Here is a 17803-nt window from a genome sequence, read left to right on the forward strand (position 1 = left end):
CAGGCGGCCTGGCAAGGCCGGGGATAGGCGGCCTGGGCCCGTGTTCGCCCGCCCCTGCTGCTGCCGCTGATCGTAATAGTAATAACAACGTCATCGCTTCATGATTAGGGGTGGCCTCTGCAGGTGTTGGGTCTGGGGCCGTTGCCATTGCCAAGCTCGGGCCAAGTGGCCTGTGTCTGTCCCTGCTTCATTATTATTATTATCTGAGTTGTGCATTGGCTATGCACACAGTGACTACATGTTGGACATCATCACCAAGCTAATGGCAAGCATCCTATGCCTGTCCCTGCATTTTTATTATTATGTAGTATCATTTTTTATTATCATTATCTAGTATCATTTATCAGCATAATTATTATTTGTTGTTATTATTATTATTCTATGAGAGTTGTGCATTGTCTGTGCACATGGTGATAGATATCATGGCCAAGCTAACACCAAGACGGACACTGCCCATCCCTGCATTATTATTATTTATTTTTTAATTGTATTTAGTATAATTTATTATCAGCATTATGTATTATTATTATTTGTTGCTATTACTATTATTCTGAGAGTTGCGCGTTGCCTATGCACATGGTAAATAGATGTCAGATATCACCAACCTAAAGCCAAGCATCCTATGCCTGTCCCGCATTATTATTATTATTTAGTATTTATTATTATTTAATATTTATTACCAGTATTTATTATTATTATTCTCTGAGAGTTGTGTATTGTCTATGCATGTGGTGACTAGATGTCAGATATCATCACCAAGCTAACACCAAGACAGACTATGCCTGTCCCTTCATTATTATTTAGTATGACTTACTATCATTATTTAGTATGATTTATTATTATCGTGATTAGCATTAATAATAACGATATTTTCTGAGAGAGGTATTGCCAATGCAGGTGCTGTCCAGATGTCAGATTCATCGCCAAGCCGATGGGTACATGCATCTCCTGACAGCAGCTTGCACGTCTTGCCCGCCTTCATCCCCGCTCCTCCCCCATATATTTATACAAACATACATGCATGCGCTCAGGCGCCCACACTCAACATGAAATTAATTTTCTGAAGGGCTTCAGCTGCTTCCAGAGTCTTTGTTAAAATGGAGGGAATGCGGCCCCTCAGGATCCTTGGTCATTTCTGAACCCCATCAGCAGCATCTCTCACTGCTTTGGGGCCAAATTGTGTTATCTCCATCAAGCAAGAGTGGGAGAGAGGGAGGAACCTCACACCTTTGTATAAATATGGCCTCTGTTCAGAAAGTCACAGCATGATGTGGCTTCAGGTGACTTATTTTGAATGTGTAACTTAGCTGAGCTGTGCAGTGGAGCTGGAGGGTCTTCTGCTGAAGTTTTTTTTTGGTTGTTTTTTTTTTTTTATGCCTTCTTTCCTTGAAGAAAAAGTCTCTACAGCCTAGTCCATTTTCCATTTCATACCATGGATCTAAATAGGAAAGCATTTCAGTAACCTATTCCTAATCCTAAAAGTTGTTTTAGGGAGATAGATTTCAGCATCCATGAAAGAGCCTCCACCAAAGTTAATGGGATCACATTTATATGACTTCAGTGTGAAGTAACTTGTCAGATATAGGCCTAGGTTTTGTTCTTTTTAGTTAGAGTGAAATGGGCTGAGACCTGTTGAGTTGTCATTTTATAGGTGCTCACTTCTCCCATTTTCCCTTTTGCAAATATTTAGTTTCTTCTGACGTTGTGGGCACTGGCCCAGATCACCCAGAAAGGAATGCTTCCTGCAGAGCAAGGAGCAATCTTTTCTTTGTGCTAATACCTCTAGGTTTAAGAGTGAATGTGTGATTAAAGTTTTTGTTATTATGAGAGGTGCTAAATGTTGTGGCACCCTTTGTATTCTAAACCTAAAACGCCTTTGTGACAATAGTTTTAACAGTGTAGTGCATTTTTTTTAATTCCCTTATTCCTGTAGGCTGTGACCATGCCTCCAACACCACTAATTCCACTTCTATAAGGCAGCCATGATTAAACAAAATTCATGTCATTTATTCAGTTTTTCATTGTATCCATGTTCATCTGTGGTATACTGTTCTTGAATAGCTGTGGCCTCTTCATTTCTTGTCTGAAAATGCTTAGCGATTGAAAGATTAGAATGTCTTTGGTTGTATCATGTGTAGCAGCACTTGAATCTCATTAATTATAAATACTGGGTCAGATATGAGTTTGAGCGTGTGGAGGAGGATGGGATAAAGCAGGCTCCATGTCCTTGGTTTAGTGTATATGCTGTCAATCCCCAGAAGTAAATTTAGAGATGTGTTTGCAAATAGAAAACTGTAACCAGTGATAAGCACTGCTTGTGGGGGTGACAGTTACAACCTCACCTGCATTAAAATATTCAGCAGCAGAGGGGCAAAGAATAAGATAGAAACCTCCACTCCACCAAATGATACCCTCAAGCTTAGTCTTAGCCTTTTTATTAATGGATGATGCTAGTGATGCAATACACTTCTGCAGATCTGGGCAATGGTATTTGACTGTTTTTGTTCCTACAGTTAGGTACCAAACATCTTGATGTCTGTCCTGTCATACCTTTTGAAAATGGGTTCACTCTAGTAATGATAGATAACCCAGTACTGATAAGTATAGTGTCATAGTTTGATCTCTATACCTTTGAAATTGGTAAGGAAACATGGAGAATTAAAAAGAAACATGGAGAAAGTAAATGATTCCATTCTAAAGACTTATGAAGTGTTTGCTTGATCCTTCATTTGGTCTTGTTTTTTTGAGCATCTGATCTCTCTTTGTCAGTGTTAATATTTTGATATGTGTAATCTTAATGTATATTCACACAGAGCCATGTATATATAAGACTCCAAAGAGATCCCTGAATAGCCGATCACGGTTACCTACCTTCAGTTCTCCTGTCAACGATACCGATATACAGCATGAAATTTTTTGGGATCCTCATTCACCAATTGCACACCAACTAGGTAATTGTCACCAAAAAGTTCTTCTTTGTACTCTGCTTTTTCATAGGTCAATATTAATTTTTTTAAACATATCCAAGGTCTGTACTCAGTGTTTCTGGATCTGTCTCAAAAAGAAGCACTTAATGCCATGTTAAGTTGCATGGTATTTTATTCAGAAATGCTGTGATATGGCACTGAGGAAAGTTACGCATTTTATATTTGTATGATTTACTTCTGCTTTGGAATACTGCTGTAATTGTAATATCTCATGATTTTTACTGTGTTTTATCTCTTACAGGTAATGAAAAAAAGAAATGTACTACCCGTAGATGTACAGTTGAAATTTCAGATATTGTTAATCGTATTGCTCCTCGGGTAATTATCACTTCCTTTGTAATACTTCACAGCTTATGCAGTAATTAAAGAGTAAAATAGTGTAATGATAGGCTGATTCTGCAAAACAATGTGAAAAAACAATTTTACTTCTGGTAATATGTAGTAGAGTAAAAGGCAGATGCAGATATGGAGGTTGGGGGAACATAATTCTTAAAATTGGCTTGAATAAAAGTTCCAGGCATAGTATTTGACTAGCTAATCTATATTTCTTTTTGTAAAACCTCTGACTTTATATCCTAAAACACTTTATATTTTTCAGTTAAGAAATTAGTTGTGTGAAATAATGTGGTACCGGTCTAATTTAAAAAAAGATTTAACTAACTTCAAGCTGAGAGCTGTTGGTTTAGTATTTGTAGAAAATGCAGTAGCAGTCATCTTCTACCACTTTTCTGTTCTGTAAAGTTTCTTTGCATACCATATTTACTCGGTAGCTTCTCTTTTCATTTGTCATAATACAGTTGAGATAACCATACCTTTCATTTAAATCAAAGGATCAAAATTTATCTATTTTTGGGTACCTTAAGCTTTACATCCATGTTGTACCTATAAAATAACTGCTTCTGCAAATGATCTTACATGTTTGACTGACCCTGACCATCCTAGTCCCAGATTGGGCTGTTAGAGCTCATTTGAAAGAGCTTTTCTTGCCTTTAGTATCTTTTTCAGTTCAGTTTCTTCTTTTATTTTTTCTTAGTTGGATTTATTTTTTGTTTCTTCTTCTACAGAACTCAGTTTATTTCCTTTGTTGCTCTTCCTTGTTTTCTCCTGTCTTCTCTCTCTCTCAGTTTTATTCTCTTTCCACCACTGTTTTCTTGCGTGTGTAGGACTATGCTTCCTATTGGAGCTGGTTATGCTGCTCAGAGACCTACCATTGGTGTAGGTTTTTCAAAGTCTCATAAGGATCCATTCACTGAAATTATTTCTGGGCTTAGAATTAAAAATAAATCTAGGAAGCAGCATGAAAATCATACAGTTTGCAGTCTTCTTCTGGCCTTTACATGTGGCTTTACAACTGAGACCTGGCACTATCAAACCTGAATTTTAGGTGAATGTAAAGTTAGAAGAAGGTTTGCACAAATGCAGTGGAGAGGAGGAAAAAAATATGTGGGTGAACCACTTAGGCCAGGGTTCTCTGACTTCTACACTGACTGCATACCCTGTAAACTATCCCTGCTTCCTGAGCCCCACAGGCTCACCCTGCCCTGGGGCAGCGGCAAAAAGCAGAAGCTAGAGGAGGGAGCAGGAGCATGGCCACGGCAGCAGCAATGTGGAGAGCAGTGCCTAGGCGGGAGCCCACAGTTGAGCAGCCCTGACTTAGGCTATGTCTATACTGTGAGGGGCAGCTTTAAATATAATGTTAGGGCCCCCTATCATGAACATAACCCTTCCGGCTAGCGGAGCTTTTTCCCACAGGTAAAACTAGTCTTAGTATGTCCTTCATATAACTTAACTTGAAATAAAGGCTGCGAAAGTCCACATGTAATACTGGAACAAGATGGAAAGACTGCATAATAGTTTTGACATAATTAAATGTTTTAATTATTCTGATAAATTAACTTAATCATGTTTATTTTGAGGTCAAGTCAGTTTATCATATGAATTCCAGTGCACTTTTGTAACTGATGTCTATAGATCAGAAAGAGAACTTGGAAAAACAACCTATTTTAATAGCAGAACCATACTTTGTTTTTTATTACTCATAAGACACAAAATAAGTCTTTTTCTAATAATGTTTCTATAATTTACATTGAAAATGGATTCAGTATTTCAAAACTTAATATTTGGAAAATAATTTTGCATGTAAAATTCATTGTTAACAGAAAAAAATACTACCTGTTCCTTCCCATTTTGTGACTTGTTTCTGCTGTTTTATAATTTATGATCTTTATTAGAAAGTATAATCTACTGTATTTACTCAAATACAAAATGAGATTCCCCCCCCCCCCCCCCCCCCAATTGGCATGGGGGAACATGCCCCTCATAATCACATAGAAAAGAATCTCACTAAATAAATTTGGCTATTAGGGCTGTGCAAAACAGCACTGTTTTGTTTCAACTTCCATTTTGCCCTTTTGAAGGGACAGTGTTTCATTTTGTCATTTGGTTTAGTTTTGAACCACTGTTCCATTTCGTTTCATTGAAACTGTTTTGCTGTTTCGACGAAATTGACGTTTCACCCATAGGTTATAATGGGGAATCATGAAAATGCCTATAATTTTGGCATTTATTGCCTGATTTGGATGAAAATTGCAGAGATGGTAGCCCCTTCTGAGGGCATGAAGCCTGCCACATTTCAAGGAGATAGGTGCAGAGGTTGTTGTGAAACTGCACCTCAAACAGTTGAAAGCAAAACTCATATCACTTGCCAGCAGCGGCAGCCTGCTGTCATCCCATGCACAGATCTGGGGGCCCGTACCCTTGGGAGGGCTATGGGGCCATGCTGGACTCCTGGGGGTGTGAACCCCCGGATCTTTCTGTGGGTGACAGGAGGCTGCTGCCTGCAACCGATGCTGGGCGCAGCCCTTGCCCAGTGCCGGGAAGACTGGTGCTGCTGCTGCTGGCCCTAGGCAGCAGTGGCAACCTCCTGTCATGCTGCATGCAGCTCTGGGGGCCTGCACGCCCACAAGGGCTGTGTGGCTATGCCAGACTCCTCCCAACAGAGCTGAGCCTGGCAGCGGGAGGCGGGGGAGAGCCACTGGCCAGGCCTGCGCTCAGAGGGGCTCTGCCACTTGATCTGTACCGCCTCCCGCTGCCAGGCTCAGCTCTGTAGGGCTGTAGAGCCTCCCACTGCCAAGATATGTTCAGGGCTGCTCTCCAAGTGGCTCCACCCGCCGCATGGAGCTGAGCCCAGAGGTAGGAGAGCCAGTGGTGGAACTGCTCGGAGCTCAGCCCTGGCACGCACAGCCCAGCAGAAGGAGTCTCCGCAGCCCCACAGAGCTGAGCCTGGCGGTGGGAAGTGGTGGAGAGCCACTGGCCAGGGCTGCACTTGGAGTGGCTCCACCACTGGCTCTCTACCACCTCCTGCTGCCAGATTCAGCTCCATGGGGCTACGGAGCCTCCCACCACTAGGTTGCGCTCCGAGCCAGGGCTGCATTCAGAGTGCCACTGGCCCTCCCGCTGCCGAGCTGAGGTCCGTGGGGCTGGCAGAGCCACTCGGAACGTTGTCCTGGCTCTCCTCCGCCTCCCACCAACAGGCTGTTTTGAGTGCCCTCATTTTGTTTCAAAGCTGTTCTGAATCCTTTTTTTTCGATTTTGCTGTTTTGAGCTTGAAATGCATCGAAACAGCCATCGAAATTTCGCACAGCCCTATTGGCTATCATTAAACTGTGGCCATAAGCAGCATGTGCTCAGCAATGGAAACCAACTGCGAAGTTGATTAAATGCAGACAACACTAAGCATTACTACTAAACTGATGACCCACGTTGGGCAAATGTGCCGATGGGAACCTACCACAAGAATAGGTTAATGTAGCCCATCTGAATAAGACAAGTGGTAGTGCCCGTTAAGCACATTCCTCCTTACCATCAACTCTTTCGAGTCATGGTAAGCCATTAAATTGCATACATTTTGACTTCCTCTTCACTCCCACAGCTGAGCTGTGCCTTTTCAAATGATTCCTGTTTCTTCACAAGCCTTAAATGTCTGGCAAACGTTACTAAATGGAGCTATGAACATTTAACTCGGAATCCCTCTATCACCCCACTCTCTCAGCCTGGCACATAAGATTAATGTAGTCCTGCCCTCTGTGAAGTGAAGCTGGACGAGGTTGCCCTGTGCCTCAACTGCATAAATTTTTTGAAGCATCCCAGGATTCATGACACGAACACCTGGTTCCAGTCATGAGTATATGGTAAATTACAAGCCTTTGGCTTTGGACTAATATCACACAGAATTTGTACTACGTATAAGTAGGTGCCAAAGTGCTGCTCAGAAGTGGAGCACATGGAGTACCTGTGCTAAAACTGACAGCAGTTTCAAAAAGCATAACATGCATCAATTCCAGATGAATTGAGTGAATTGGTACTATATGTAAATTGTTAAAACCATGTTTAATTTCAAGGTTGTTTTCAATTTGTTCCTCACTTCTATGTGCTCAAGGATAGCAGGGGCTGACAGTAAGAAGAGGCGAGAAGGGGGAGGGACTGCCAAGGGAAACAGTTGGGGTGGGAAGCAGAGAGCAAAGGGGATGCCTGATCCTCCAGATTTACTTTCCCTGCTGTAGGAGTGGGAGGGAGACAAATTAAAGGCAAACCTCCAATAATTAGATTAATTACCTGGAAAATTATAACATTTATAAATTTTCCATCTATAGAATCACGGTCATCTTTTATATTCAATTAGATACAGTAATTCAGCATTAGGCCTTTGACAGAGTTGTGGGTTTGCTTTTGTTTTTGCCACCAGTTAATTTTCATTCTAAAATAAAAACATTTCTCCCTTTCTGGTTAGTAAAGCTCAAGTTACTTCCTTTAGCTGGTTCACAATATTCTTGTATGTTCAGTACTTTTTAGTAGTTGTTTGGGCTTGTGTGTAATTCTGATTTTGCATGTCTCATACCTTAAAAGTTTGAGAGCATTCAGGTCCAGATGTGAACCCAAGTGCTGAACAGTATTTCTGTTTAATTTCTGAATTCTGGATATTTTTAGTTGTTCAGAACGCTTCCATATGAAAATAGTAAAATGGAATAATTCAGAATTTTCACTCTTGCAAAAAGAGCCCAGAGAAGATTTGCTCAGTTTCTCTGGTTTGTTGTTTCTTCTTTGATAAGTAAACAAATGTAGCGTGTCTTAGGTAGCAAATTGGAAAATGTAAAATAAGTACACGAAACAAGCTAAAACAATAAATCAACACTGACCATTCTATGCTAAAAGTTCACATTGTTGTGTTTTACCTATAAATCTGATATTATCTTCAGCCATGCCTGCATACAGAGTTGAACCATTTTAACTAAAGTTGTGGCTTTTAGCAGTTGATGTTCAACAGTAGTTTTTTTGCATGTGGACACTGATACCAGTAACTTGACCTGTTGGCTTTCAGCGATATTTGCACCAGTTTTAATCAGTTTAAACACTGTATAAAATTTAAACTGGCATAAACTGTGTGTATAGCAGATTCCTCCTCTTAAATCAAATTAAGTAGTACCAATTCAATCTAATTGTTCAGGATGAAAAACCAGCCAGTTATGAAGGATCTCTTCTAGACACATGGATTGGTGAAAATGCCATTCCCTGCACACCTGCAGTAGCAAGGACAGCATTAAATGGAACAAGGTACGTTCAAAGTCATTTCTGCTTGCCCAGCAAAAAACATGTTTTTCATGAAAGGAAGAGCAGTATTTCATTGAGTTAATGAAGGGGTAGCTTATATGCTAGTGCAGAGAACACACAGTAGTGCCTTTTTCATTTGCTTTGTAATCTTTTAAAGTGAGGAATTACTGGTGAGAGTAAAGCACTATGTATTGACTGTTAAATGAATCATGAGAACATTTTCACTGAATATCCGAGATTGCTAAACTTATTAAACTGTAGAGTAAACAGCTATCGGTATAAAGTGATTAGACTTTGTGAAATATTTATTAGTATTCCTGACTTATCTGTGTATTTTCATCTAGAGTTCTTAAAAGAAAGAATAGTGAAGAGGAGCTTATGAAATTGGCTGAGGAATTTGATAAAAATCTGGTTGAGCTAGATGCAGTCCAGGACCAAGAAGTTCATTGCCATGATTTTCTCCAGACTACCTCAGAGGCAGAGGCTCTACATAATTCTAAAGATGATGTACAGATAAAAAATCTGAAGTCATTCCTGAATGGAGTTCCTGAAGCAGATGCAACTCTGTCCTTAAAACCAGTTAGAGAGAGCACTGACATCCGTGTAATGGAGTACTTTCATACTAGCAGTCAGAAGTCTGTAGACCTTGAGGCTGAATTAGCCCTTCGTGCCCTATTTGATTGTTCTACTCAGAAATGCAGTGGACAATTCAGCCAAGGCCTGTCGGGGATTTCCTTAAATAATTGTTTTCATGAGAAGAAAAGTACCCTGGAAGAAGAGAAATGCATTTCTCAGGAAATGACAGAAACAAAGGGACATGTTGGTGAAGAGAGATGTCAAAAGCAAAACTCAACCACTATGTTAGGAAATGGTAACCACATTGCAGCTCCAGAAACTAATATCTATTTGCTGCCAAAGCAAAATATAGCTTCCTCAAAGACGGAATCAGTGGCTTCCAGTAAACCTGCTCAAATAGCTCATGATGATTTCGATGAGTGGGATAGTGATTTATTGGCAGATGACTCCTTCATAATGCAAATTACTCAAAATCCTGAACTGCTAAGTACAGAAAATGCATCACCAACTACTAAAACATGTACAGACTCTCTTAATGGCATTAGTCAAGCTAAACACAAACCAAATAGTTCTCATTCAATAGCTGGTATTTCAGCCAAGTCCAGCAGTTCTCAATATGTGCCCCTGAAACAATATAGTAAAACCATACAGGATACTACAAATTCATTTCCTTTTCAGGAGCCAAGTAATGGAACAGAAAATTCAAAGCTACAAAAAGCCAGTTTGTATGGGAAGCAAGATGTTAAAGGTGATGGAATAAATTATGCTGGAAAAGGTGCTCCAAATAGAGGTTCTGACCATATTCCTATTTCAGTACAGTCTGGAGTTAATGCAAAGGAAAGTATTCAGTCAAAAAGTGGCTTCACTACTTATTTTCCTGTAAAAGGATCCTCTTCAGTCTTTGTACACTCTAATCCACATAGAGCACAGACTGGAAAATATGGAAATAAGACACACAATATTTTTCATCAATCATCCAATGTTTCTACTAATACAAAACCTAATGATCTAGTGAAAGTGGTTAGCCAAGCCAGTACAGGTCACCTAAACCAGGCTGAATTGCCAAAGAAATGTTCTGTGTCATTTGATGACTGGAATGAGCCTAAGTTCTCTGATGAAGTTTTAGATATGTTTTGTGAATCTGATAGTCTTTGGGACACAAACTGTGAGGATGATGAATTATTGTATCAGGTGTGTGATGATGTGGAAAAGCAGACTCAAAGCCAACACATTAAACAAGGAAATGAAAGAGACAAAATTACACAAGGAACCAATATTAATTCCAGATCTAGTGCTGATAACAGTTTTATAGCATCTAAACAAGGACCGTCTGATCACCCACTAGCAGAAAGAATCAACATAAAAAAGGAAACTATTTCATTAGACACTGCTCATACAAACTACTCAAAGGTTACAGACAGACTGACTACAGTGGGAAACGTGAACTGTAGAAACTTGTCAAATGTTAGAGCTTCAGTCACAGACATTCCTACACTACCCAAGTATACGAATTTTCAGACTTATAAACAAACTGCTCCTGGAACAAATAATGTTCCTGGAAAATGGCTTAGGTCTAATTCAGTGCCTGTAGGAGGATGTGATTCTGAAATTGGTCCAATTAGTACATTGAACACACGTATTACTGCTTTTAATAGTAAAGGGTTGCACAGCCAAGATCTTCCACATAACACCGGAAAGATACAAAATAACAGTTGTATTAACAAAATGTCAAATAAAATGTCAGTTGTGCCTTCAAAGTTTACATTCAAAAAGATTAACACTTCTCAGGCTGCTGTTCATGTAGATCCTAAAACTATAGAAGGCAGTTCAGGAATCAGAGTTCCTCAACATGGTTTAGAGGACAGCAAGAATCAACTAAATGTCCCTTTCCATGGGAAGATGGAAATTAATCAGAAACCACCTTTTAAGAGGCAGGTTTCAGACTCTTTTGCACAGTCTACAACAGGTATGTTTCTGTTTTTAAAATATTTTTTAAAAATCAAATTGCCAAAAATAAACTTTGTATTCTAATGTTCAGATGTTATTGAGGTGTTGCTCATTAGTTATTGTAAGTATTTATCCCATTTAGATTAGGGATGATGACATTGTTCCAAAATTATCAGGCTTGCTATCCAGATCTACTGATTTTTTTTATTTTTATTTTTTAATTGAAATAGTCTTTGAGAAATCTTTTGACTTTATCTGAAGAACTGTTTTCCCCTTCTTGTTTGCTTATTAAATACTTGGCCCTATTCACAAGTGCTCAGAATCAGTGTATCTTGATGTCAGCAGCATTGCCCAGTAATGTCCTGCAGTTTGCTCAGTGTCTATACTTAGATTTAAAATTTGAATATTAACTGCAAATTAAATGTCAAAATTCATAATACTTCAGCCAGGACTACCTTTAAAAGAGGTTAGTACTGTTAGGTTTCTAAGTTTTGGGCTGTCAAATATGAGATACTTTTAAAGCAGTAGTATCCAACCTTTTGGCCCCACAGGCCAGATGAATGACATGGGGTCATTCTGGGGGCCTGATCCAATTGTATGCCACCCTGTACTCCCTACCTACTGGCTCTGGTCATACACCAATGCAATTTGGTGTGCTGGGCCATGATATCCAAACCCACAGGGCCAGAAATTCAGCAGCAGGGCAGTGGCACTTAAAGCTGCCACCATTCCCCTGAAATATCTGGACCCTTGGGGGGAGCCCTGTGGGCTAAGTGATACAGCTTCGCAGGCTGGAGATTGAGCACCCCTTCTTTAAAGGCTCAGAATTTCCCTTGGTAAATGCTGAGCGTCTCAGTTTGGGCATCTGGAAACTGACACCTCAAATCACTAGTAAATTCTGAAAGTCTTGGCCAGCAGCAATATCTGGCATGTGCCAAAAATTACCATCTAAATGTATCATTCACCATGTAATGTATCTTAAAAAGTTACGTATTTCCTTTATTTCACCAAAAGTCATAGTTGGTGTTCCCCTGTCGCATTTCTCTACAAAGTTCTGTGTTGAGATCAGTTTTACTAGAGAAACCTGCTGAGAGCTGGCATACTTGGCTCATACTTTTAGTATGTTGAATGGTTTTGTAAACCTTTATCAGTATTAAATTTTGGTGAAACCTGAAGAGCCGATGTTGTAAAAGTAGACTGCTGATAAAACGTATGTCAATCTCCAGGTTTAAGAACACTGTTACAAAAAGTGTCATGCTGTTCAACACCTCTTATTCCAAGGTATCTGTACTTCCTGCTTTTTCTTCCTGTGCAACCAGATAAATAGGAAGCAACACTCTTAAATACTACAAAAAAAAATCCAGACTTTTCTGTAGACCAAACAATGGAAAAACAGTCATTGGTATCATTGTTTGGAGAATTCTCTGGCCAAAATAATTTTTCAGCGCTTCAATGACAGTAGCCTTTGGCCTTCAAGATAATTGTGCATATTTTTGCTGGCGAATTCGTGTAAATTACTGTATTTGTTTTCTGTGACATTTCCTGATTTACTATTTTAGGGAGTCAACTTTAAGAAATAAATAGCTTTCCATAGTAGTAATGCTTGGACCTATTGACAGCATATGCTATTCTTTAACTAAAATGTAGAAAATTTGGACAAGAGCAGCATACAGAACTTGTGGTACTGTGTTCAGTTATTTTTCTGGTGGTATCCTATGATTCAATCTTCCTTTTTTAAATTCTTGAATGGGTCTTGTTACTGTGGCATTAACCTCAGAATTAAGATCATGATATATAATCTCCATAGCAATCTGCATCTAGACTTTTCCACATTTGTTTGACTGACCTTATGCTCTTCGTCTTACTGTCCTTGATCTTATTTTCCCTGAGTTATAAGGCCATTTGTTCCCAACTATATTAGTAGGAAATCAAAGCATCTTATGCACTGTTGGTGAAATACTGGACATATTGAAGGCATGGGAAGTTTTCCCACTGATTTCAGTACAGCTGAGTTCTAGTGCATACAATTTTGTAAGACAGTACATAAAACATTATACTTAAATATTGTGTCCCTGCCTCCTTTGTAGAGTATTTTATTGCTTTTTACAGTGGTGTAGGTTGTAGCTGTGGTGGTCTAAGGACATAGGCAGACAAGGGTCTTTGGGTGAATCCGATATCTTTTATTAGACCAGCTTAAATAGTTGGAAAACAATTATTAACAATTATTGCTTTTTACCTTTTTTTTTTTTTTTTTTTTCAACCTTTCTGTTTCTTTGTATTACACCACTACTATACCCAGCCCACATTTTTGTACAAACTTTATTATGCCAGTATCTCTGCCTAATGCAGTCAGTTGTTAAGCCCTTTTCATCCTGATACCCTCAACTTTTTTAAATCTGTTATCATCTTGGTTGACCACTGATTATAAGGTTCATTTCAAGGGCACTAAGGTAAAATTTCCCTTAAGCAAACATCTACTGCCTAATACTTCGGGAGATAGCAGGCAGTAGTCATTCAAAGGTCATACATGTGTTCCTTTCTGTCTTTGAGGATGGAAAATAGTGAGCCATTTTAATTTTGGTTCCTCGTGTATTAGTCTGGTGTGCTGCATATCTTCAGACGTTCAAGATGGGCAGCTTAGGCCAGTATACATTTTAACATGAATGTCTCTAATGTACGTTTTATATTTGCAGTGTTTGTGATGGAACAGAAAAATAGAAAATGCTCTCAAGCAGAGATTGAAAAAAAAAAGCAAGAAGCTCTTGCCCGACGAAAATCTAGAATGCAGGCATGTCTCAATAATACTTGAACTTCGTTTTGGATTTTTCTTCTGCTAACTAAAAAAATCAATGAAGGAACTGACCTACTGTCTTAAAATGATCCGTGATTCCTGATTTTGATATTTTCTTACCTCCTTCCTGAGATATTTTGAAGCCTTTGTTAGATCACTGAAGCACTTGCTTACTTTCATTTATAAAAGGATTACAGTTCAGAGAACTTTTTTCTTAGCAGCTATTCCAGTGAGGTTCAGTATTGTTCTCTCTAGTACTATTGCATATTGCAATTGAGTGGTTTAAAATTCATGTGAGTTATAATTAAAGTATTTTTTAAAAGGATTAAAGCCCTTTAAAGTTTATTTGCCTATTTCTATTTTTTTGTGTTTTTCTTACTTATTAGAAAGCTCTTGTAATCAAGAAAGTGAGTGTGTTCAGCCATTTTATAGTAACTGCTTTTATTCTCAAACTGGCTTTAATAAACTTGAAACATACCTCATGCTAAGTTGAAGCCTAAAAATTCAGCTTTCAAAGCAGGATCTAACACTCACTGACTGAAATAAGCTTACGCATCAGAAAACTAGTGCAAATACAAGCAATTTGGAGAGATTAGGGTCAGTCTATTTCTATTAAATAACAGTATGATCTACACAAGATGAAGAAAGAGTCTCCTATAGCAGCTGGCTAATCTGCAAGTTAGAATGTCCTGAAAATAAAGTAAACTCTTCTCTTTTATTATTTCCATTAAAAGTTGAAGATAATTTCATGATTAATATGTCAAGTGGCTAGTTAGGCCAGCCATCCTGAACAAGATATCATGGGGCTAATAATAATGCCATTAGTGTTTATTTTACTGGGCCAATTTCGTATAGTATGGTCAAAATAGAATATACTGGGCTGGTTCTTCAGCTGGTGTAAATCAGCATACCTGAAAAGCGTTACAGTCAATGAAGTTAAGGATCAGTGTGTACATTGTGGAAAATAAATTTATTTTCAGTTTTTAGTTAGATTTTGGTGTAACCCTTGGTCAACAAAGAAATGAAAGATGATGGATCAAATGCTACTCTCATCCTAAATTGTTCTGATTTAACAGAAGGGTTTATTGATTTCACTGCTTTTACATGATATATGGAGAATGAGCTCAACTTGTAGAAGTCTTTGTAATTAAGCTGGTAGATGTTTCACAACTTAAATCATTGCCACATGAATGCAGTTATAAGTGCAATTTATGACTGAAAAAGTACTCTCTAGTTTGTGTGAAAGTTTTTAGAAACTTATTTACTAATCTCAAAGTCTTCATTTCTTGAAGAATGTACTTGTAAAATTCAAATGTAAATAATGTACATTTGTAAACCATTATTAAACTTGCAGTTTTTTAAGTGCTCTGTTCTGGTCCGTGATTGAGGTATTATCAGGCTATGTAGTGAATTTTGAAGCATCACAACTGGAGAAAAAAGAGGGATCAGAGCAGTCTTGTGGTTAAGGCCTTGGCTTGGGACTCGGATCTGAGTTCTGTGCTCGGTTTTGGCATAACTTTCCTCTGAAACCTTGGGAACTGTGTTTCAATTTCTTCCATGTAACATTGGCTTAATGCTTTCTTGCATTAGGCTTCCTGGGGTAGGAGCTAGCCCTGTGGGCATAGACAGACAAAACACATGGGCCACATCAAGATATACATGGACCTGGGGTCCTCCTAGGGCTGCAGCAATGGCGATCCTCCCACACAGAGCCTGGCTGGCAGCAGTGTGTGGCTTTGGCTGGCGCACACTGCTGCTACATCTGCCATGCCTCTCTTCTTTTCCCGTGTGTTTTTGACTCCTGGATATCCAGGGGTCAAGAAAACCCTCTGTGCCGCTCCCTTGCAGCGCAGAGAACAACTGAACACACGGCATGTGTCGTAGATGTGTCTAAAGCACCACATACTGTACAGCTGCGCTCGTCTGGATGTGACCATGTAGTGCCCCAAATGCCTTTAAGCTTCTTCAGAAGTGAAGGTATAAATGAGATACTGTGGTGAAGCCTTACAAATCAGACTGAAACACTTAAGAGTTGACCTGAATTCTGAAGCATTTGAGGTATTTGTTACCCTTCAACACAGCCTGATAAACAGTTGGTCAGTCTGCCAACATCCCACGCTGCTCTGCTTTTTGCTTTTCCATTCCCCTGCTGCATTCTAGATGGCACCTCTGAATCCAGCTATGCTGCCCAAGGGTCATAATCACTGCCCTACCTGTACTAGGTGCAAAGGCATCCGCCTTCTTAAGCGCCCCCACCCCAAAACCTGGCTTCCCAAGTGTAGTTCCTCAAACACCCATTTACCTACCACAGTACCACCTATAACCCCCAAAAATGCCTGTGCCTCCAAAGTGCTTTCTGACCGGAGGCAAGGAGAACACCCAAAAGTCTCACTGAAACCAGGCCATATATGAGGATCATTACAGGTAATAACCAGGGTTGGCATCAGAGACAGGCTAGGGTGAAAGTGTAGTCTGAGAACCAGAGGTGCCAGTCGTGTCAAGTGCCCATCAGATGACGTGCCTGTACTTCAAGGAGTTCTCATAGATCCTTGCTGAAGACAACTCCATTGAGTCTTACTCCCTCATCAAATGGGGTGGGCCTAAAACCAATCCAATGTCATATTTTTATATTCAGTAGGATCCTATGTTCAGTCAAGGCACCTTGGTGCTGTCATGCTGCTGGTACTAATGGTGGTTCCTTGTTAGGAACTTATCTAGAGAGAAGTTGATGGTGGATTACCTTAACACTGTTCTTGATGTTTGTCATAAAACTACTGGACCAAAGATGGTATAGCACAGTTCCAAATTTGAAGATACAGCATTGCCAAGAATAATGCAACTATACACAGCTGAGAGTGTTCAAACATTTTGGGACTGGAGAAGCATGTAACATTTTCATGTGCAATCTGTCACTTGAAAGTAACCTCAAGTAGCAAAAAGCATGTTAGTTCTAAAATCATGGTCTGAATTGTATATCTAACACAAGTGCTTATTTTTTACTTTACATTTTTCTAGAATAAAGTGAAGGATCTGGGGAAAATGAGATCAGAGAACACCAAGTATAATATTGGCTAAGAATTTACCTTCTCCATTGCTGTGGAAAAGGCCTTTATAATCAGCACTCTGAATGCAGGAGATATAAGATTTTCAGTGTGTTGGTACAGACATATAAAAAATAATACTTTTGCTATTGAAAAGGACACGTTAGACTTCAAGCTAGAACAGTGTTCAGTCTATCTTAGAAGGATATTTCTGTTGAAAAGTCTCAGTAATATGAAACCTAGATGATTTCTGTTTAGAAAGATATCAGGCTTAGTTATTTCTATATTTTATATGAGATGAGAGAAATGAAGTGGAAGGAGAAGAATTCACAAGAGCTCATCAGGAAATGATTAAACATTTTTATCTCAGAAGATACCAATTCTTCAAAATTGAAATGTTCACAAAAATGTATCTTAATGAAGTGAATGACGTTTTAGATAATGTTTCTAAAGAGATGCCTCCAACATTAGGGTACTCACTTGTGTAACAGATCCTACTTTGATTCAAGGAGGGATTTGAACCTGGGATTCTAGGTGAGTGCCTGACAACTAGATTATTGGCTATTCTAGAACTAAGTATGGAGGGGTCTCTCTCTTCATGCAAAACTTCAAAGTTGTTTCATGAACCAAAACTATTTTCCAGTGAGCTTTGCTGCTTCTACTGATAAGCAAAATATAAAGGGTGCATCTTCCAAAGATTGTGGACTAAATTATACTCACCTCTAAAAAACTCTTGTGGAAAGAAGTTTTGGAGAAGCATCTAGTCCTAGGATACAGAGACATGCTTTCTGTGGGGATGCACTTGTTCTATTAGACCAGGGGCAGGCAATTATTTTGGGCAGAAGGCTACTTAC

At 39.1% G+C, this 17803-nt stretch overlaps 1 protein-coding gene across 1 annotated transcript; it reads left to right on the top strand.

The window, feature by feature from the left end:
- The first annotated feature begins 6 nt into the window (after window positions 1–6).
- Window positions 7–14251, top strand: ETAA1 (ETAA1, ATR kinase activator). The gene is made up of 5 exons (XM_006021482.3): window positions 7–2951; window positions 3229–3305; window positions 8491–8597; window positions 8939–11136; window positions 13811–14251. The coding sequence occupies exons 1-5, from the start codon at window positions 2798–2800 to the stop codon at window positions 13924–13926; spliced, it is 2652 nt and encodes an 883-aa protein (XP_006021544.1). The 5' UTR covers window positions 7–2797; the 3' UTR covers window positions 13927–14251.
- Window positions 14252–17803: the final 3552 nt, after the last annotated feature.

This window comes from Alligator sinensis, unplaced genomic scaffold, assembly GCF_000455745.1.
Source record: "Alligator sinensis unplaced genomic scaffold, ASM45574v1 scaffold939_1, whole genome shotgun sequence".
Classification (NCBI taxonomy): domain Eukaryota; kingdom Metazoa; phylum Chordata; order Crocodylia; family Alligatoridae; genus Alligator; species Alligator sinensis.